At 46.0% G+C, this 22,500-nt stretch overlaps 1 protein-coding gene across 2 annotated transcripts in view; it reads left to right on the forward strand.

Moving 5' to 3' along the window:
• Positions 1-22,500, forward strand: part of lama5 (laminin, alpha 5) — a 240,070-nt gene that overhangs the window by 109,808 nt on the left and 107,762 nt on the right. Inside the window, exons 7-23 of one of the 2 annotated variants that reach the window (XM_045692859.1) lie at positions 3,593-3,708; positions 8,990-9,108; positions 9,768-9,858; positions 10,224-10,358; positions 10,898-10,957; positions 11,556-11,696; positions 13,134-13,271; positions 14,194-14,328; positions 14,713-14,847; positions 15,643-15,780; positions 15,950-16,002; positions 16,117-16,216; positions 16,794-16,846; positions 17,042-17,147; positions 18,599-18,698; positions 18,915-19,071; positions 20,696-20,834. In XM_045692859.1, coding sequence (XP_045548815.1) covers positions 3,593-3,708; positions 8,990-9,108; positions 9,768-9,858; positions 10,224-10,358; positions 10,898-10,957; positions 11,556-11,696; positions 13,134-13,271; positions 14,194-14,328; positions 14,713-14,847; positions 15,643-15,780; positions 15,950-16,002; positions 16,117-16,216; positions 16,794-16,846; positions 17,042-17,147; positions 18,599-18,698; positions 18,915-19,071; positions 20,696-20,834 — 1,916 coding nt within the window. Of the gene's footprint in view, positions 1-3,592; positions 3,709-8,989; positions 9,109-9,767; positions 9,859-10,223; positions 10,359-10,897; positions 10,958-11,555; positions 11,697-13,133; positions 13,272-14,193; positions 14,329-14,712; positions 14,848-15,642; positions 15,781-15,949; positions 16,003-16,116; positions 16,217-16,793; positions 16,847-17,041; positions 17,148-18,598; positions 18,699-18,914; positions 19,072-20,695; positions 20,835-21,965; positions 22,096-22,500 lie in introns of both variants that reach the window. The other variant, XM_045692860.1, reaches the window with a different exon arrangement.

Here is a 22,500-nt window from a genome sequence, read left to right on the forward strand (position 1 = left end):
CGCAGTCCACCCTCTTGAGAATCCCTTCTGCTGTCAGCCAGAGTCCACCCTCTAGAGAATCCCTTCTGCTGTCAGCCGCAGTCCACCCTCTAGAGAATCCCTTCTGCTGTCAGCCACAGTCCACCCTCTAGAGAATCCCTTCTGCTGTCAGCCGCAGTCCACCCTCTAGAGAATCCCTTCTGCTGTCAGCCGCAGTCCACACATTTTTCTGTTAGTGGGGGTTTGCCAGGGAAAATATTGCATTAGGGTTTGCTCTTTAGAGGAAAGAACGATTTCATTTGTGACTCATTAGAAAGTCATTATCTTAATGGAAAAATTGCTGTGTTGAAATGAGAAATCCGTCTTATGGTTTAAACACACGTCCTTATTTTAAACAGTTATTTTAAAGCCCTTTGGTGTAACTATGGATCTGTACAATGGGCTTGCTTGGTATGTCATTTTGTTCTGAGACACACAAGCCTGCGCACACACACACACACACACACACACACACACACACACACACACACACACACACACACACACACACACACACACACACACACACACACACACACACAGCTTTGGTTGGTTCTGATCTCTCAAGGACTATAGTTTCACAAAGGGATAAAGCAAAGCATAGATCTACAATAACTAGATAGGCTTTGCCCTTTGGTTAGTCTTTCAAGACTGGTGTCACCTCATCACATCACGCATTTCTGGAGTCAGAGCATTCTAACTGTAGGCCTACTGTATAAAAACTCACAATGGTGAATTCTTAATCCTAGATACGGTGTTTTATGTTCTATAGAACAGCTGTTTAATGGTAGGCTCCAGATCTGGTAACTATATATATATATATATATATATATATATAAATATATATATATATATATATATATATATATATATATATATATATATATATATATATATATGATTACAGCTTTGGCAGGTGATACTGTAGGCTGTGGAGTGCAGCGCACAGCTGTCCTTTGATGACATCACTCCTTAGACGTCTGAAATAGCAACACCAGCCTGATAGCACCTAAAGTATAGGTCCTCACAGAGGATGAAGTCATATAACGATGTGTGTTATTCAAGCTGTTCGTGTGGAGGAAAAGAGGGACCAGGAAACACAATGCTGTGGTATTTTATCTGTGATGGACACGGCACACTGCATTCCACCTGATGGAATGAATCTAACAGGCTTCTAAAAAAAATCTCTTAGAAAATCAACATTCTATTTCCCCTTGGCGTTTCGAAACGCGTCCTGACCACTCCAAAGCCGATCGTAATCAGAGTAGTCTTCAGAATATTGTATCAGCGAACCTCCTGACCTTTGGTTACAACCCTTATTAAAGTTAAAACTTCTTTGGGATCGGTGTCCCTTCCACGGGACGGTTGAGCTAACGTAGGTAAATGTGATTAGCATGAGGTTGTAAGTAACAAGAACATTTCCCAGGACATAGACATATCTGATATTGGCAGAAAGCTTCAATTCTTGTTAATCTAACTGCACTGTCCAATTTACAGTAGCTATTACAGTGAAAGAATACCATGCTATTGTTTGAGGAGAGTGCACAATTTTGAACATGAAAAGTTATTAATAAGCAAATTAGGCACATTTGGGCAGTCTTGATACAACATTTTGAACAGATATATAATGGTTCATTGGATCAGTCTAAAACTTTGCACATACACTGATGCCATCTAGTGGCCAAAGTCTAAATTGTACCTGGGCTGGAATAATACATTATGGCCTTTCTCTTGCATTTCAAACATGATGGTACAAAAAAAGAAATACAAAAGAACCGTTGGTTTTTTCTTTGTATTTTCTTTTACCAGATCTATTGTGTTATATTCTACTACATTCCTTTCACATTTCCACAAACTTCAAAGTGTTTCCTTTAAAATGGTACCAAGAATATGCATACCCTTGCTTCAGTGCTTGAGATACAGGCAGTTAGATTTGGGTACGTCATCGTAGGGGAAAATTGAGAGAGAATAAATGGGGGCCGATCCTTCAGAGATTTTAAGGTTATAAATCTTTACACCAGCAGCGGGCCTGTGATGTTTGATAAAACTCTGTATATGTTTCGACATGCTTTTATTCTTGAACGACCAGATGAATGGTCTGTTTTGGCCACACTGTGTAAACTGCAGGTTGTTCATGTTAAATGGGATTATGTGCCTGGGTGAAGCAGGGTGAAGTTCTGGGACTGTAGAGGAATTAACTCTTTCACTGATAGATCTGCGTTCTCTCTGGGTTTATAACTGAGCGGGTGGGCTAAGTTTTCTCTGATGGCACAAAAGAAAGTTGAAGGAGGAAGAGGAGTTTTAACTGGAGCTAAAGGTTCAGCCCAAGCATTAGCCCAGTGTTAGTAGTAGCCAAGTGTTAGTATTAGCTTAGTGTTAGCATTAGCCTAGTGTTAGTATTAGCCTAGGGTTAGTATTAGCCTAGTGTTAGTATCAGCCTAGTGTTAGTATTAGCCTAGTGTTAGTATTAGCCTATTGTTAGTATTAGCCTAGTGTTAGTATTAGCCTATTGTTAGTATTAGCCCAGTGTTAGTATTAGCCCAGTGTTAGTATTAGCCTAGTGTTAGTATTAGCCTAGTGTTAGTATTAGCTTAGTGTTAGTATTAGCCTCGTGTTAGTATTAGCCTAGTGTTAGTATTAGCCTAGTGTTAGTATTAGCCTATTGTTAGTATTAGCCTAGTGTTAGCATTAGCCCAGTGTTAGTATTAGCCTAGTGTTAGCATTAGCCCAGTGTTAGTATTAGCCTAGTGTTAGTATTAGCCTAGTGTTAGTATTAGCTTAGTGTTAGTATTAGCCTTGTGTTAGTATTAGCCTAGTGTTAGTATTAGCCTCATGTTAGTATTAGCCTATTGTTAGTATTAGCCTAGTGTTAGCATTAGCCCAGTGTTAGTATTAGCCCAGTGTTAGTATTAGGCTAGTGTTAGTATTAGCCTAGTGTTAGCATTAGCCTCGTGTTAGTATTAGCCTAGTGTTAGTATTAGCCTAGTGTTAGCATTAGCCCAGTGTTAGTATTAGCCTAGTGTTAGTATTAGCCTAGTGTTAGCATTAGCCTAGTGTTAGTGTTAGCCTCATGTTAGTATTTAATGTTTAATGTTTAATGATCTCCTGGTTGTTGATCTCCTGGTTGTTGATCTCCTGGTCATTGATCTCCAGTTTGATGATCTCCTGTTTGATGATCTCCTGTTTGATGATCTCCTGGTTGATGATCTCCTGGTTGTTGATCTCCTGGTCATTGATCTCCTGTTTGATGATCTCCTGTTTGATGATCTCCTGGTTGATGATCTCCTGGTCATTGATCTCCTGTTTGATGATCTCCTGGTTGTTGATCTCCTGGTTGATGATCTCCTGGTTGATGATCTCCTGTTTGTTGATATCCTGGTTGATGATCTCCTGGTTGATGATCTCCTGTTTGTTGATCTGTTAGTTGTTGATCTCCTGGTTGATGATCTCCTGGACGTTGATCTCCTGGTTGATGATCTCCTGGTCGTTGATCTCCTGGTTGTTGATATCCTGGACGTTGATCTGATAGATATTCATGTGTGTGCCTTTGTTCTCTCCCTCCCTCTCTGTAAAGGCTTCAGTGTGACTGCCAACACAACACTTGTGGAACGTCATGTGACCAGTGTTGCCCCGGATTCAACCAGATTCCATGGAAACCAGCGACCACTTACCAGGCTAACGAGTGTGAACGTGAGTTTCCCTCCCTCACCTCACCTCACCCCACCACCCCTACCCACTCATCAACATCCAACCCCCCTCTGAAAAAGTTGGAGGCAGTTTCCAGAAGTCCTTCCCTGGTATTAGCCAAGGAATGTAGTGCCTGTTAGGCATTAGTTTATCACTGTCATTGTTACGGAAGCAGAACAGCCTCAGAGGTTGTTTTGTTGGTGTTTGGATACAGACACACACCTATCCTGTCCATCGCAAACATCATACCTCTGTCAGGGAATGACAAGAGGCAGAAAAAGTCATATACAACAGCCAATCGTATTGTTTCAATGCACAGTCTGATGAAAGCAGCATGTCCCACTAGATCTGAGTCCCTAGACTTGAGCTGAGTCCCACTAGATCTGAGCTGAGTCCCACTAGATCTGAGTCCTATTAGATCTGAGCTGAGTCCCACCAGATCTGAGCTGAGTCCCATTAGATCTGAGCTGAGTCCCACTAGATCTGAGCTGAGTCCCACTAGATCTGAGCTGAGTCCCATTAGATCTGAGCTGAGTCCCACTAGATCTGAGTCCCATTAGATCTGAGTCCTATTAGATCTGAGCTGAGTCCCATTAGATCTGAGCTGAGTCCCACTAGATCTGAGTCCCACTAGATCTGAGTCCCATTAGATCTGAGTCCTATCAGATCTGAGCTGAGTCCCATTAGATCTGATCTGAGTCCCATTAGATCTGAGCTGAGTCCCATTAGATCTGAGTCCCATTAGATCTGAGTCCCATTAGATCTGAGTCCCATTCGATCTGAGTCCCATTCGATCTGAGTCCCATTCGATCTGAGCTGAGTCCCACTAGATCTGAGTCCCACTAGATCTGAGTCCTATTAGATCTGAGCTGAGTCCCACTAGATCTGGTCAGAGTCCCACTAGATCTGAGCTGAGTCCCACTAGATCTGAGTCCCATTAGATCTGATCTGAGTCCCATTAGATCTGAGCTGAGTCCCATTAGATCTGAGTCCCATTAGATCTGAGTCCCATTAGATCTGAGTCCCATTCGATCTGAGTCCCATTCGATCTGAGCTGAGTCCCACTAGATCTGAGTCCCACTAGATCTGAGTCCCATTCGATCTAAGCTGAGTCCCACTAGATCTGAGCTGAGTCCCATTAGTTCTGAGTCCCATTAGATCTGAGTCCCATTAGATCTGAGCTGAGTCCCACTAGATCTGAGCTGAGTCCAACTAGAGCTGAGCTGAGTCCCACTAGATCTGAGCTGAGTCCCACTAGATCTGAGCTGAGTCCCACTAGATCTGAGCTGAGTCCCACTAGATCTGAGTCCCACTAGATCTGAGCTGAGTCCCACAAGATCTGAGCTGAGTCCCACTAGATCTGAGTCCAACTAGATCTGAGCTGAGTCCCACTAGATCTGAGTCCCACTAGATCTGAGCTGAGTCCCACTAGATCTGAGTCCCACTAGATATGAGTCCCACTAGATCTGAGTCCCACTAGATCTGAGCTGAGTCCCACAAGATCTGAGCTGAGTCCCACTAGATCTGAGCTGACTCCCACAAGATCTGAGCTGAGTCCCACTAGATCCGAGACCCACTAGATCTGAGCTGAGTTCCATTAGATCTGAGCTGACATCAGTGTGGATAAGTCTCTCTCTTTCTTTCTTTCTTTCTTCTCTCTCTCTCTCTCTCTCTCTCTCTCTCTCTCTCTCTCTCTCTCTCTCTGTCTCTCTGTCTCTCTCTCTCTCTCTCTCTCTCTCTCTCTCTCTCTCTGTGTGTGTGTTGTGGATAAGGGTGTATGGCTAAAGCTATTGGCACCTCTCTGTTGCTGAAGGCTGATAAGAACTGACAGCCCTCAACTTTTCTCAGACTCAGTAAAAATAGCTTTATCTAAGATCTGGATTGGATCAAATGGAGCTGCCAAGCCAAGCAGTGGTGTGTGTTTCTGTGTTTGGTTATTGGAAGGTTGGGATGTCTGATATCCGTCTCTCTCTCTTTCCCCTTAATCTAATCTAATCCTAATGCTTCCTGAAATAGTCTCTCTCCTCCCCAAAAAACACACTGTTGATATGGTCTGGTTTAGTTCAATCCAGTTTATATGGTCTGGTTTAGTTCAAACCAGTTGATATGGTCTGATATGGTCTGGTTTAGTTCAATCCAGTTTATATGGTCTGATATGGTCTGGTTTAGTTCAATCCAGTTTATATGGTCTGGTATGGTCTGGTTTAGTTGAATCCAGTTTATATGGTCTGGTTTAGTTCAATCCAGTTTATATGGTCTGATATGGTCTGGTTTAGTTGAATCCAGTTTATATGGTCTGGTATGGTCTGGTTTAGTTCAATTCAGTTTATATGGTCTGATATGGTCTGGTTTAGTTTCAGCTCTGACTGTTAGCAGAACAGCAATGAGGAAATCCAGAAAGATGTAGACACAGAGTGTATCTGTGTTTCTCCTTCATCTTAGTATCGGGGTCATTCTATGTCAACCCCTCAGTCCACTAGGATGGAGACAAGAACATCAGAAGGCCCAGAGAACCAGGGTTGAGGTCAATTCCATTTCAATTCAACTGATGAGGGCAATTTAATTACTTCCTGGATTGATTGAAATGCAATGGAATTGACCCCAAACCCTGCTGAGAACTTTAACATTTCTCTGTCTTGTTTCTCTGTGGAGGTACTGAGAAACTGTGGAGGTACTGAGAAACAGTGGAGGTACTGAGAAACTGTGGAGGTACTGAGAAACAGTGGAGGTACTGAGAAACTGTGGAGGTACTGAGAAACTGTGGAGGTACTGAGAAACAGTGGAGGTACTGAGAAACTGTGGAGGTACTGAGAAACAGTGGAGGTACTGAGAAACAGTGGAGGTACTGAGAAACTGTGAAGGTACTGAGAAACAGTGGAGGTACTGAGAAACTGTGGAGGTACTGAGAAACTGTGGAGATACTGAGAAACAGTGGAGGTACTGAGAAACAGTGGAGGTACTGAGAAACTGTGGAGGTACTGAGAAACAGTGGAGGTACTGAGAAACTGTGGAGGTACTGAGAAACAGTGGAGGTGCTGAGAAACTGTGGAGGTACTGAGAAACGGTGGAGGTACTGAGAAACTGTGGAGGTACTGAGAAACAGTGGAGGTACTGAGAAACTGTGGAGGTACTGAGAAACTGTGGAGGTACTGAGAAACAGTAGAGGTACTGAGAAACTGTGAAGGTACTGAAAAACAGTGGAGGTACTGAGAAACAGTGGAGGTACTGAGAAACAGTGGAGGTACTGAGAAACTGTGGAGGTACTGAGAAACTGTGGAGGTACTGAGAAACAGTGGAGGTACTGAGAAACTGTGGAGGTACTGAGAAACAGTGGAGGTACTGAGAAACAGTGGAGGTACTGAGAAACTGTGAAGGTACTGAGAAACAGTGGAGGTACTGAGAAACTGTGGAGGTACTGAGAAACTGTGGAGGTACTGAGAAACTGTGAAGGTACTGAGAAACAGTGGAGGTACTGAGAAACTGTGGAGGTACTGAGAAACTGTGGAGATACTGAGAAACAGTGGAGGTACTGAGAAACAGTGGAGGTACTGAGAAACTGTGGAGGTACTGAGAAACAGTGGAGGTACTGAGAAACTGTGGAGGTACTGAGAAACAGTGGAGGTACTGAGAAACTGTGGAGGTACTGAGAAACGGTGGAGATAATGAGAAACTGTGGAGGTACTGAGAAACAGTGGAGGTACTGAGAAACTGTGGAGGTACTGAGAAACTGTGGAGGTACTGAGAAACAGTGGAGGTACTGAGAAACTGTGGAGATACTGAGAAACTGTGGAGGTACTGAGAAACTGTGAAGGTACTGAGAAACAGTGGAGGTACTGAGAAACTGTGAAGGTACTGAGAAACAGTGGAGGTACTGAGAAACTGTGGAGGTACTGAGAAACTGTGAAGGTACTGAGAAACAGTGGAGGTACTGAGAAACTGTGAAGTTACTGAGAAACAGTGGAGGTACTGAGAAACTGTGGAGATACTGAGAAACTGTGGAGGTACTGAGAAACTGTGAAGGTACTGAGAAACAGTGGAGGTACTGAGAAACTGTGAAGGTACTGAGAAACAGTGGAGGTACTGAGAAACTGTGGAGGTACTGAGAAACTGTGAAGGTACTGAGAAACAGTGGGGGTACTGAGAAACTGTGAAGTTACTGAGAAACAGTGGAGGTACTGAGAAACTGTGGAGATACTGAGAAACTTGAGCTGTAATTTTTAAAAGGCTTGTCCCTCCTCTTCTCCTTTGAAGAGTGTGTTGAAGAGAAAAGGCTTTGACAAGACGTTAATTAGTTTTAGCTGCTGTGAAAATGATAGTTTTGGTTGGGATGAGACGAGACCTTCTATATTATTTATTTGTTTATCACCATATGTTCTACTATGTCTCTCATCTTCTATAGTGTGGGCTAAACACCTGTCAGACCAGACGGCTACCTCAGGCTTTAAAACACATAACACGTCTATAGATATTTGAGAGATATTTCTTTAGGTCTAGAACAAAGGATGTCTGCCAGAGATATTTCTTTAGGTCTAGAACAAAGGATGTCTGCCAGAGATATTTCTTTAGGTCTAGAACAAAGAATGTCTGCCAGAGATATCTCTTTAGGTCTAGAACAAAGAATGTCTGCCAGAGATATTTCAGAGATACAGTATGTCTATAGATCTTTATTTTTCCTGTCTATGTACATTCTGATCAGTTAGATATTGTTCTTCCCTTGCTTACTGTAGTGTTCTCTTTCTCTCTCTCCTCTTTCTCTCTCTCCTCTCTCTCTCTTCTCGTCTCTTTCACTCTCTCTTCTCTTTCTCTCTCTCCTCTCTCTCTCCTCTTTCTCTCTATTCTCTTCTCTTTCACTCTCTCTCCTCTTTCTCTCTCTCCTCTCGATCTCTGTCCTCTCTCTCCTCTTTCTCTCTCTCCTCTCTCTCTTCTCTTCTCTTTCACTCTCTTCTCTTTCTCTCTCCTCACTCTCTCCTCTTTCTCTCTATTCTCTTCTCTTTCACTCTCTCTCCTCTTTCTCTCTCTCCTCTCTCTCTCTTCTCGATCTCTGTCCTCTCTCTCCTCTTTCTCTCTCTCTCTCGCTCCTCTCTCTCTCTTTCTTTCTCTCTCTCCTCTCTCTCTCTTCTCTGTCTCTCTCTCCTCTCTCTCTACTCTTTCTTGATCAATCTCTCATTTTATAAGTTATTTATTGATCTTGATCAATCTCAAATTTTAATAAATTATTGATGTATCTTGTACGATTTAGTGTACTAACAGATGTTTGATTCTTTTCTGTTCATATTTCTTTCAGCGTGTAACTGTAACCAACACTCGTTTGGCTGTTACTACGACCCCGAGGTAGACCAGAGGAGAGCTAGCGTCAACATCCAGGGAGAGTACAGGGGCGGTGGAGTCTGCATGGAATGTCAGGTATTACCGCTGTCCTTTATAAACACCTACTCCTTATAGTAGGAGATGATTACAGAAGCTAACAGACGTGGCGTATACAAGTGAAATTACATTTGTTTAATCAATCAATATATTAATTCATTAATCAATCAATCAACTTGTATTTTTATAGCCTCCCTATTCCATTACACCAGTTCCATTTCACCTGCACTGTGTCCTACATTGCTGTACTGAGTCTTGTCATGTGTTGTATGTCATTGATTCATTGTATTCCTGTGTTGTATGTCATTGACTCATTGTAATCCTGTGTTGTTGACTCATTCTACCCTGTTTCCTGTGACTCATTCTGCCTTGTTTCCTGTGACTCATTCTTCCTTGTTTCCTGTGACTCATTCTTCCTTGTTTCCTGTGACTCATTCTTCCTTGTTTCCTGTGACTCATTCTGCCTTGTTTCCTGTGACTCATCCTGCCTTGTTTCCTGTGACTCATTCTTCCTTGTTTCCTGTGACTCATTCTGCCTTGTTTCCTGTGACTCATTCTACCTTGTTTCCTGTGACTCATTCTGCCTTGTTTCCTGTGACTCATTCTGCCTTGTTTCCTGTGACTCATTCTGGCTTGTTTCCTGTGACTCATTCTGCCTTGTTTCCTGTGACTCATTCTTCCTTGTTTCCCTCTCCCAGCATCACACTGCTGGTGTCAACTGTGAGCGCTGTGTCCTCACCTACTACAGGTCACCTGACCATCCTCTGGACTCCCCATTGGCCTGCTCCCGTGAGTGACAGTTTATATTCAGACAGAAATACATCTTGATTGGTCTATTTTAAAGATCATATTTTATTTTTCCCTTGTGGCATTGTAGCTAAATTGTTACATCTTCCTGATAGTTATGTTTGTCACATGACAGCAGAATGATATAGGTCATTGTCTTCCTCATTCTCCTCCTCCTCCTTATCCTTCTCCTCCTCTTCCTCCTCCTCCTTCTCATTCTCCTCCTCCTCCTTCTCCTTCTCCTTCTCCTTCTCCATCTTTTTCCTCCTCCTCCTCTGCCTTCTCCTCTTCCTCCTTCTCCTCCTCCTCCTCCTCCATCCTTCTCCTTCTCCTTCTCCTCCTCCTCCTCCTCCTCCTCCTCTCTGCAGCCTGTGTGTGCCAGACAGAGTTCACAGATGGTACCTGTGAGGATCTGACAGGTCGTTGTTACTGTAAGCCCAACTACACCGGAGAGAACTGTGACTCCTGTGCTGAGGGATACATTAACTTCCCAGACTGCTACCGTAAGTACTGTAGTTGCGAGCATAATTTTTTTTTAGCTCTCTGAAGTTACCGTAAGTATCTACAACTGGCATCATTTTTTATGGTCCTCATATATGGGTCTTTTGGGTACAGTGTTGTAGGGGCATAAACTGGACATAGCCTGTAAGGACAGTTTTCCTGCACGGACACAGATCAGGTCCCGTGTGGCTCAGTTGGTAGAGCATGGTGTTTGCAATGCCAGGGTTGTGGGTTCAATTCCCACGGGGGACCAGTACAGGAAAAAAATACAAATAAATAAATAAAAAAATGTATGAAATGTATGCATTCACTACTGTAAGTCGCTCTGGATAAGAGTGTCTGCTAAATGCCTAAAATGTAGTCTTGGAGTAGAAATCATACACAATGAGAGAATGTCTATTGAAAAAGCTTTTTAGTTCAGGACTAGGTTTAATCTATGTCCGGGAAACCGATGCTACAACTTCCCAGTAGCCCAGGATGGAGAAGAAGAACTCTCTCTCTCTCTCACTGCTATAACTTGTTTAATGTGTATTTCTGTCAGACCTAGCAACCTACCTCAACAACACCAACAGAGAGGTTAAACCTGCCGGAGAAATCATCAGTAAGGCTTTTAAATATGTTTTATTTATTTGTCATTTATTTGAAACAGTAATACATTCTACAGACAGGTGAGGCTGCCATTATTCCCTGTGTATTACAATCTCACAGCATTCTTTCCTTTAATGGAATGTGATTATTATTTATTTATTTTTATTTAACCTTTTTTTAACTAGGCAAGTCAGTTGAGAACAAATTCTTATTTACAATGATGGCCTAGGAACAGTGGGTTAACTGCCTTGTTCAGGAGCAGAACAACAGATTTTTACCTCCTCAGCTCGGGGGATTTGATCTAGCAACCTTTTGGTTTCTAGTCCAACGCTCAAACCACTAGGCTACCTACCGCAGAACAAAACAATGTCAAGTCTAACCTGGCTACAGTATGTGATATAAATTCTTGTCTCTTATCTCTATATCTGTTGTGTGTGTGTGTGTGTGTGTGTGTGTGTGTGTGTGTGTGTGTGTGTGTGTGTGTGTGTGTGTGTGTGTGTGTGTGTGTGTGTGTGTGTGTGTGTGTGTGTGTGTGTGTGTGTCTGTGCGCTCGCGCGTGTCGACTGAGTTCAATGTTCAAAGTCTAACCTTGACTATCTCTGTGTGTGTAGACTGTGAGTGCAGTGCTGCGGGTACGGAGGGAAACTCCTGCCGTCCAGACCTTCACACCCGTACCTGTATCTGTAAACCCGGTTTCACTGGGGACCACTGTGACAGCTGTGCACCAGGGCACTACGGACTCAACTGCCAGAGTAAGTCAAGTCATATGTCTACTAGTCATACCAGACAGACAGCTTCACCGGCGAGAGCATCTTGACTGACTGCGTACGGTCCAGTACCTCACTGGGACCTAGCTTCCTGCCATCCACGACCTCTATACCAGGTGGTGACACCGTCGAGAGCATCTTGACTGACTGTGTACGGTCCAGTACCTCACTGGGGCCTAGTTTCCTGCCATCCACGACCTCTATACCAGGTGGTGACACCGCCGAGAGCATCTTGACTGACTGCGTACGGTCCAGTACCTCACTGGGGCCTAGCTTCCTGCCATCCACGACCTCTATACCAGGTGGTGACACTGTCGAGAGCATCTTGACTGACTGCGTACGGTCCAGTACCTCACTGGGGCCTAGCTTCCTGCCATCCACGACCTTTATACCAGGCGGTGACACCGTCGAGAGCATCTTGACTGAGTTAGGCTTGGTTTACAGTTTGTTCTGGGTAGTTAGGTTGGTTTACAGTTTGTTCTGGGTAGTTACGGTTGTTTTACAGTTTGTTCTGGGTAGTTAGGGTTGTTTTACAGTTTGTTCTGGGTAGTTAGGGTTGTTTTACAGTTTGTTCTGGGTAGTTAGGGTTGTTTTACAGTTTGTTCTGGGTATTTCTGGTGTTAGGGTTGTTTTACAGTTTGTTCTGGGTAGTTAGGGTTGTTTTACAGTTTGTTCTGGGTAGTTAGGGTTGTTTTACAGTTTGTTCTGGGTAGTTAGGCTAGTTTTACAGTTTGTTCTGGGTAGTTAGGGTTGTTTTACAGTTTGTTCTGGGTAGTTAGGGTTGTTTTACAGTTTGTTCTGGGTAGTTAGGGTTGTTTTACAGTTTGTTCTGGGTAGTTACGGTTGTTTTACAGTTTGTTCTGGGTAGTTAGGGTTGTTTTACAGTTTGTTCTGGGTAGTTACGGTTGTTTTACAGTTTGTTCTGGGTAGTTAGGGTTGTTTTACAGTTTGTTCTGGGTAGTTACGGTTGTTTTACAGTTTGTTCTGGGTAGTTAGGGTTGTTTTACAGTTTGTTCTGGGTAGTTAGGCTAGTTTTACAGTTTGTTCTGGGTAGTTAGGGTTGTTTTACAGTTGCTAAAGGATTCTTCTCAAATATACGCTCCAACAAATTCCTTTCTTCCATAAACTAACAGGCACAAGATACAAAGACAGCCACAATACATCCAGTTTATCACACACACACACACACACACACACACACACACACACACACACACACACACACACACACACACACACACACACACACACACACACACACACACACACACACACACACACACACACAGATTCCCCCCCACTCCCATATGCACTCACAAACACACACTTGTTCATTGTGTGTAATCCCTATGTTTGTGTAATCCCAGTGTGTGTGTGTGTGTGTGTGTGTGTGTGTGTGTGTGTGTGTGTGTCCTCTCCCAGCCTGTCAGTGCTCTGGTCCAGGATGCCAGGATGGTAGGTGTGATCTTCTGACGGGGCAGTGCCTGTGTCGCCAAGGCTTTCAGGGTTATTCATGTGACAGGTGTACCCCAGGCTACTTCAACTATCCCCTCTGCCAACGTGAGTGTACACACACACACACACACACACACACACACACACACACACACACACACACACACACACACACATCGCTACCCCCTCTGCCAACGTGAGTATACACACACACACACACACACACACACACACACACACACACACACACACACACACACACACACTCGCTACCCCCTCTGCCAACGTGAGTCTCAGCCAACACATTGTGACCACTGTGCCAAAGTCAGTGTCTGTCTGCCAAAGACTGGCTACAAAAAAACACAGTTTGAAGGCTGACCCAGGACCCATAATAATGTCTGTCTCTCTGCAGACAACTGACCCAGGACCACAGACGTTACAGCTCCATAATAACACTTTCTAAACTTTCTACTATTTTTACATAGAAATTAATGTTTTAGAAATGTTAAATTGCAAGTCCTAAACTTCTACATTTCTACATTTTCTCTCTCTCTCTCTCTCTCTCTCCCTCTCCCCCTCCTCCCTCCTCCTCCTCCCTCCCCCTCCCTCCCCCTCTCTCCCTCTCCCCCTCCTCCCTCTCTCCCTCCCCTCTCTCCCCCTCCCTCCCTCCCCCTCTCTCCCTCTCCCCCTCCTCCCTCTCTCCCTCCCCTCCCTCCCTCCCCCTCTCTCCCTCTCCCCCTCCTCCCTCTCTCCCTCCCCCTCCTCCCTCCCTCCCTCCCTCCCTCTCCCCCTCTCTCCCTCTCCCTCCCCTCCCCTCTCTCCCTCTCCCCCTCCTCCCTCTCTCCCTCCCCTCTCCCCTCCTCCCTCCCCCTCCCTCTCCCTCTCCCCCTCTCTCCCTCCCCCTCTATCCCTCTCCCCCTCCTCCCTCTCTCCCTCCCCCTCTCCCCCTCTCTCCCTCTCCCCCTCTCTCCCTGCCCCTCTCTCCCTCCCCTCTCTCCCTCTCCCTGACCCTCTCTTCCTCCATCAGTGTGTGGCTGTAGCAGCGTGGGAACTCTCCCAGAGGGCTGTGATGTGTCTGGACGGTGTCTGTGTCGTCCAGAGTTCCAGGGGCCGCGATGTGAGCAGTGTCGATCAGGCTTCCACTCCTACCCCAACTGCCAAGGTACTGACCACTGACTGGACCACACACCGCGCTCATCAACTACACACACCCCGACTACACACACCCCAACTACACACACCGCGCTCATCAACTACACACACCCCAACTACACACACCACAACTACACACACCCCAACTACACACACCACAACTACACACACCCCAACTACACACACCAAAACTACACACACCAAAACTACACACACCCCAACTACACACACCAAAACTACACACACCACAACTACACACCAAAACTACACACACCACGCTCATAAACTACACACACCACAATAAAACACACCTCACATTGAACGTTTTGTGGAGGTGCCGAACTCTCTACCCAAACCGTTTGGTGGTGATGTTTATAACTTCCTGTTTACCCAGTGTGCACCTGTGATCCTCGTACCTCCCTGGACTCTAGCTGCAGCGTGTCAGGTCACTGCCACTGCAGACCCAATTACAGCGGCACCGCCTGTGACCAGTGTGCTCCTGGTTTCTACGGCTTCCCCAGCTGCACGCGTAAGTTGTCAAGAGTTCAGACGACATCTCAAAGCCTGATTGGTTCGATCAGATTGATTCAATATGTAAAACTCAGTACACTTATTTCAAAAATATGTTAATGAGGCCGTTTCTGTCCAACAGATGAACATTGATCCTTTGCATTATGTGTTTGTCATGTGTTGTTCTATATTTACTATACCGTTTTATCCGAATGACACACCTGTAGTTCCTTTCTGTAAACGAGATTGAGGCGGCAGGTAGCCTAGTGGTTAGAGCAGGTAGCCTAGTGGTTAGAGCATTGGGCCAGTAACCAGCAGGTAGCCTAGTGGTTAGAGCGTTGGACCAGTAACCAGCAGGTAGCCTAGTGGTGAGAGCGTTGGGCCAGTAACCAGCAGGTAGCCTAGTGGTTAGAGCGTTGGACCAGTAACCAGCAGGTAGCCTAGTGGTGAGAGCGTTGGGCCAGTAACCAGCAGGTAGCCTAGTGGTTAGAGCGTTGGGCCAGTAACCAGCAGGTAGCCTAGTGGTTAGAGCGTTGGGCCAGTAACCAGCAGGTAGCCTAGTGGTTAGAGCGTTGGACCAGTAACCGAAAGATTGCTAGATTGAATCCCCCGAGCTGACAAGGTAAAAATCTGTCGTTCTGCCCCCTACTGTTCCCCAGTAGGCCGTCATTGTAAATAAGAATTTGTTCACTGACTTGCCTAGTTAAATTTAAAAAAAGTATGATAATAATATTCTGAATGTAGCTAAATGCTAGCTGGCTATCTCGCTCCACATCTAATATAGTAATGTGTTAATATCTCTCTCCTCCCTCAGCTTGTCAGTGCTCAGCTGAGGGATCCAGGTTCACTAGCTGTGACCAGGTGAGTGGTCAGTGTACCTGTCTACCCAACGTCGTGGGACAGAGGTGTGACACCTGCAGCTCTGGAACCTATGGATTCCCTCTCTGCCAAGGTAAGACTAGAGTCCATCTTGATCTTGAACTTGATCTCAATCTTTCAAGTTCAAGTTTGCAACTTTATTGTCCCAGAGAGATCATACGTTGAAGAGATGAAACACACCCCATCCATCATATGGTTTGATTGAATAAACGGAACTACGCGTTACTTCCTTCCCTGAACAGCTAGCACATGCAACCCAGCCGGCTCTGTGCAGAACGAGGTCCTGCCAACTGTTGTAAGTAGCTTACATCTACGGTTCGGGTTCTAATAAAATATGTTTTAACGAAATACAACATATATTCTGTACTATATTTATTGTTTAGTCATCTCTACACATCTTTTTAAACAGGGCTCCTGTGAGTGTCGTCCTTATGTGGAAGGTGTGGCCTGTGACAGGTGTAAACCTCTGTTCTGGAACCTGTCACCTGACACCGTCTACAGATGTTCCAGTAAGAGACATCTTTACACTTCCTGTTTTATCAAAAGGAGACATCTGTACACTTCCTGTTTTATCAAAAGGAGACATCTTCACACTTCCTGTTTCATCAAAAGGAGACATCTGTACACTTCCTGTTTTATCAAAAGGAGACATCTGTACACTTCCTGTTTTATCAAAAAGGAGTCTTCTTTACCCCTCCTGTTTTATCAAAAGGAGTCATCTGTACTCTTCCTGTTTTATCAAAAGGAGTCATCTGTACACTTCCTGTTTTATCAAAAGGAGTCATCTGTACACTTCCTGTTTTATCAAAAGGAGTCATCTGTACACTTCCTGTTTTATCAAAAGGAGTCATCTGTACACTTCCTGTTTTATCAAAAGGAAACATCTTTACACTACCTGTTTTATCAAAAGGAGACGTTGTGCTTGTTGTTGTGAATAACTTATGTAGTAAACTTTGGGTTGACCTGTTTCAAATGTGAGAAATTCAGTTTGGGTAGCAGTAGATTATACTACTTCCTATAGTAGCCCTACGGTGAAGTGAATGACAAAAATGCATTGTATTTTCTGTGTGTTCCTCCTTCTCCCAGACTGTGAATGCAACGTTGAAGGGACTGTGGCCGGTGTGGCAGAGTGTGCTCAGGTGATTTATTATTATTTATTTTTTCCTCAACGATTTAATTGTTTTGTTGACATAAAATATCTGGTAATACTGGCTAGCTACAGTAGAGTTCTGTCAAAGACTGGAATGGAAATACAATTCATTTAGACCACTACTTGTTTCAATTCAACGGTCGATTAAAAGTTTTTAGTTTTTTTTCTTCTCTGGCTCCTACAGAATAACGGCCAATGTTACTGTAAACCCAACGTGTGCAGTGGCACCTGCTCTGTGTGTAAAGACGGATACTTCAACCTGCAGAGTGGCAGCTTCTTCGGCTGTCAAGGTAACCCTTCGACTACTGTCCCACCAACTGAATGTTTCTCTGTCCAGAGGACCCCTGAACTACCCCCTCTTGTACAATCTACCAGTAGGCCTATGGTCTCATTAGTCTTCTCAAGTACCCCCTGTGGATTGGCCAGGTACCCCAGCGGTCCAAGTACCCCCTGTGGATAGGCCAAGTACCCCAGTGGTCCAAGTAACCCAGGGGTCCAAGTACCCCAGTGGTCCAAGTAACCCAGGGGTCCAAGTAACCCTGGGGTACAAGTAACCCAGGGGTCCAAGTAACCCAGGGGTCCAAGTAACCCAGGGGTACAAGTAACCCTGGGGTCCTAGTAACCCTGGGGTACAAGTAACCCTGGGGTCCTAGTAACCCAGGGGTCCAAGTAACCCAGGGGTACAAGTAACCCAGGGGTACAAGTACCCCAGGGGTCCAAGTAACCCTGGGGTCCTAGTAACCCAGGGGTACAAGTAACCCAGGGGTCCAAGTAACCCAGGGGTCCAAGTAACCCAGGGGTCCAAGTAACCCAGGGGTACAAGTACCCCAGGGGTCCAAGTAACCCTGGGGTCCTAGTAACCCAGGGGTCCAAGTAACCCAGGGGTCCAAGTAACCCAGGAGTCCAAGTACCGCTGGTTGAGAACCACTGGCCTAAGGGAACCAGCAGGAATCAAACCCAGGTTTCCCGCTTGCCAACCCAACATCTTAACCATCAGATTAAGAGGATATCCTCATGGGTCGAGGGCAAAAGTTGGGCTTTACATGTCTCAAGCAGAGATACCTCGTCACGAGAGTGGAATTCCAAATCTCCTCTGTTACAATAACACCAGTCTGTTTTACTATAAATTAAATCTCCTCATTTATTTTAATAAACTATAAACTATAAAGGTTGTACTGCAGTATATCACGTCCTCTAGACGTGTTGGTGTGTACGTTGCAGGTTGTACTGCAGTATGTCACGTCCTCTAGACGTGTTGGTGTGTACGTTGCAGGTTGTACTGCAGTATGTCACGTCCTCTAGACGTGTTGTTGTGTACGTTGCAGGTTGTACTGCAGTATGTCACGTCCTCTAGACGTGTTGGTGTGCACGTTGCAGGTTGTACTGCAGTATGTCACGTCCTCTAGACGTGTTGTTGTGTACGTTGCAGGTTGTACTGCAGTATGTCACGTCCTCTAGACGTGTTGGTGTGCACGTTGCAGGTTGTACTGCAGTATGTCACGTCCTCTAGACGTGTTGGTGTGTACGTTGCAGGTTGTACTGCAGTATGTCACGTCCTCTAGACGTGTTGGTGTGTACGTTGCAGGTTGTACTGCAGTATGTCACGTCCTCTAGACGTGTTGGTGTGTACGTTGCAGGTTGTACTGCAGTATGTCACGTCCTCTAGACGTGTTGGTGTGTACGTTGCAGGTTGTACTGCAGTATGTCACGTCCTCTAGACGTGTTGGTGTGTATGTTGCAGGTTGTCAGTGTGATATTGGAGGATCAGCGGGTCAGTCCTGTGGGGAGAGGACCGGGAGGTGTCGTTGCAGACCCAACGTGGAGGGATCCAAGTGTAACATGTGAGTGAATAACGGGTGTAAAAACATTTAGTTTGTATCACAGATAGAAAAAAAGAAGAAGAGTCCATCGTCATTTCCTGATCACTTTTTTTCAGATATCTTTTTTTAAACCTCCCGAGAAACACACAATAACCAACAGGACGCTTTCTATTTTTAACTGAAAATCTTATTTTTAAACGCAAATGATTAAAAACCAGCATTCCATCTCCTTCCTAGGCCTCGTCCGGACCACTACTTTCCAGACCTGCACCACCTGAAGTTTGAGATAGAGGAGGGTACCATGCTGGACGGGCGGCCGGTGCGCTTCGGCTATAACCCCTTGGAGTTTGAAGGGTTCAGCTGGAGAGGGTACGCTCAGATGTCCTCCATCCAGGTGAGTCCTCTACACCACATCTATAGTAATAGTACATATATCTCTATAGCTCTGTCCGCCATTTTTCCACTGGCTCAGATCTCACACTGGGCCAGAAGCTGTTATTATGTTTACAAATGATGTGTCGTTTTATTGTCAGTAGTAGTAACTGAATTCGTACAGGAAGGAGTCGCTGAGACATCACCGTAAACATCCTCTGTGTTCTCGGTTATATTGATGACTAATGAAATGTCTTCACTACAACGTGTGTTAAACGTGTCTACCCCTTTTTGCATGTGCAACCATAACTTATTCTCCTGAATAAGTCTAAGGTTCAACAGGTCCATGTTTTATCTATAGTGTCCCTGTATAGCTTTCGTAGCTTAGTAGACAGCTTGCTTTATGCTTGAGTGATTACTGACTGAAGCTAGCGTGTTTGCATTGTGTGCTGCCTGTGTATTTTATGGACTGGGTGGGAGAGGTGTGTGCTAGGCATAGAGATGGATAGAGGGCACACTTATCACAAAGCCTGATTTAGAGGCAGCTGGGCGGAGGGTAGCCTAGTGGTTAGAGCATTGGACTTGTAACCGAAAGGTTGCAAGGTTGAATCCCCGAGCTGACAATGTACAAATCTGTCGTTCTGCCCCTGAACAAGGCAGTTAACCCACTGTTCCTAGGCCGTCATTGAAAATAAGAATTTGTTCTTAACTGACTTGCCTAGTTAAATAAAGGTAAAATAAAAAAAACATGGGCAGCGCCTTTGAAGGCCTTCACCATTTGTGGTCAACTGGGTGGGACTTCCTATGGGTTAAGTAGGGATCCCACAATTCCATCCAGGTCTGCAGGAGGGATCAGCCAATGAATTATACTCCTTAGAAAAACATCCCAGGGCCTCCTGATTGGCGCAGCGGTTTTAAGGCACTGCATTGCAGGAATTGAGGCGTCACTACAGACCAGGGTTCGAGCCCAGGCTGTATCACAGCGGTCTAAGGCACTGCATCGGAGTGCTTGAGGCGTCACTACAGACCAGGGTTCGACCTTGGCTCGACCTTTGCCTGACAAGATTGAAATTGGGGAGAAAAAAGGGGTAAATTAAATGAATAATAACATACATCCCAGCACTGCAGGTAGCAGTGACAATAACGCAACAACAAATAGATACTTTAAAATAAAGCCCTCAATGGTTGCTGTCCCAGAAGTCGTCAATGGCAGAGATAGGATGTGTGGCCTCTTTTCATCTCTATGGTGCTTTATGGTTGGCTTTGGCTGCAGTGGTGCTGGTGTGGTATTAAGGAGGGGCTTTCTCTGCTTTGTTCCCTCTCTATACCTTCGTTTTGCCCTCCCCTCTCCTCCCTACCCTCTCCCCTCCTTTCCTCTCCTCTCCCATCCCATCCCCTCCCTCCCTACCCCCTCCTCTCCTCTCCTCCCCTCCCCTCTCCCCTCCCCTCCCATCCCATCCCCTCCCTACCCCCTCCTCTCCTCTCTTCCCCTCCCCTCTCCCCTCCCATCCCATCCCCTCCCTACCCCCTCCTCCCCCTCTCCCCTCCCATCCCCTCCCTACCCTCTCCCCTCCTCTCCCCCCTCCCTCCTCTCCCCTCCTCTCCATCTCCTTTCCTCCTCCCTGCCCCCCACCCCTACGTGCCAGTCTAAGGTGGTGGTACAAGTCTCGGTCAGCTCTCCGGATCTGTTTCAAATAGTCTTGCGCTACGTGAATCGTGGTGGCCTGGACATGAGGGGCAGGGTGTCCGTCCTTGAAGACGGGAAGAACTTCATGTGTGGTAACTGTAAGTGTAAGACTCTGTACTATCCTAACCTTAGTGCACTAGATAGGGAAAAGGCCCTATGGGACGCAGGCTTAACCCTTCCTCTCCCAGCATCTCCTCCTCTTCCCTCTTCACGTTATGCTGCTCTCCTTTCGCTACTTCCCTCGCTCTCTTTTCCCCATGGATGGTCAGAGAGGCTGGATGTGGGTGTGGCCTCTCCCAGAGGCAGCTGGTGATTGGTTGGTATTGGCATGTAGAGGCAGGGTTTAGAGCTGGCTGTGGGTGAACTTCCTGTTGCGGTTCAAGGGTTTCTGAGGAACTGAAAACCCTAACCTCTGACCCCTCAACCTCCCAACCCCCATAGTCCTCTAACCTCCTATCCTATCACAGAGTTTTTAACTCAGACCTTATCATTTGCTATACCCCTTCTTTCTCTTCCTCCTCCACCTCTACTCACCTTCGTCCTCCTCCTCTCCTCCCCCTCCTCCTCCTCTCCTCCCCCTCTTCCTCCTCCCCCTCCTCCTCCTCCTCTTCATCCTCCTCCCCCTCCTCTCCTCCTCCTCCCCCTCATCTTCCTCCTCTCCTCCCCCTATTCCTCCTCCTCTTCCCCCTCATCCTTCTCCTCTCCTCCCCCTCCTCCTCCTCTTCATTCTCCTCCCCCTCATCCTCCTCCTCTCCTCCCCCTCTTCCTCCTCCCCCTCATCCTCCTCCTCTCCTCCCCCTCCTCCTCCTCTCCTCCTCCTCCTCTCCTCCCCCTCCTCCTCCTTCTCCTCCTCTCCTCCCCCCCTCCCCCTCCCCCATCCTCCTCTCCTCCTCCTCCTCTCCTCCTCCTCCTCCTCCTCCTCCTCCTCCTCCCCCTCCCCCCCTCCTCCTCCTCTCCTCCTCTCCTCCCCTCCTCCTCCTCCTCCCCCTCCTCCTCCTCCTCTCCTCCTCTCCTCTTCCTCCTCCTCCTCTCCTCCCACTCCCCCTCCTCCTCCTCCTCTCCTCCCCCTCCTCCTCCCCCTCCACCTCCTCCTCTCCTCCTCCTCCTCCGCTCCTCCTCCCCCTCCACCCCCTCCTCCTCCTCCCCCTCCCCCTCCTCCTCCCCCTCCTCCTCCTCCTCTCCTCTTCATCCTCCTCCTCTTCCTCCTCTTCCTTTTCTTCGTCCCTCAGAGCACAGTCAAACTGTCGGTGCACGTGAGTGAAGCGGATGTCTACCTCACGAGGTTGATCCTCAGATATGTAAACACTGGGGCTGCCGTCTCCAACGGTAAAATTACAGCCTATCAGAACAGCCGGAGAGGTATGTGTCCCAGACAACCTGACCAGAAATGACCAGATCTGACTACAGTATCTGGAGATTCAATTATTGTACTCTTTGTATTGTATCTACAGTACTGTATTTACTGAGTGTGGATATACAGTACTGTATTTACTGAGTGTGGATCTACAGTACTGTATTTATTGAGTGGATCTACAGTACTGTATTTATTGAGCGTGGATATACAGTACTGTATTTATTGAGTGTAGATCTACAGTACTGTATTTACTGAGTGTGGATATACAGTACTGTATTTATTGAGTGTGGATCTACAGTACTGTATTTATTGAGTGTGGATCTACAGTACTGTATTTACTGAGTGTGGATCTACAGTACTGTATTTACTGAGTGTGGATATACAGTACTGTATTTATTGAGTGTGTATCT

Source organism: Salmo salar, chromosome ssa13, assembly GCF_905237065.1.
Source record: "Salmo salar chromosome ssa13, Ssal_v3.1, whole genome shotgun sequence".
Classification (NCBI taxonomy): domain Eukaryota; kingdom Metazoa; phylum Chordata; class Actinopteri; order Salmoniformes; family Salmonidae; genus Salmo; species Salmo salar.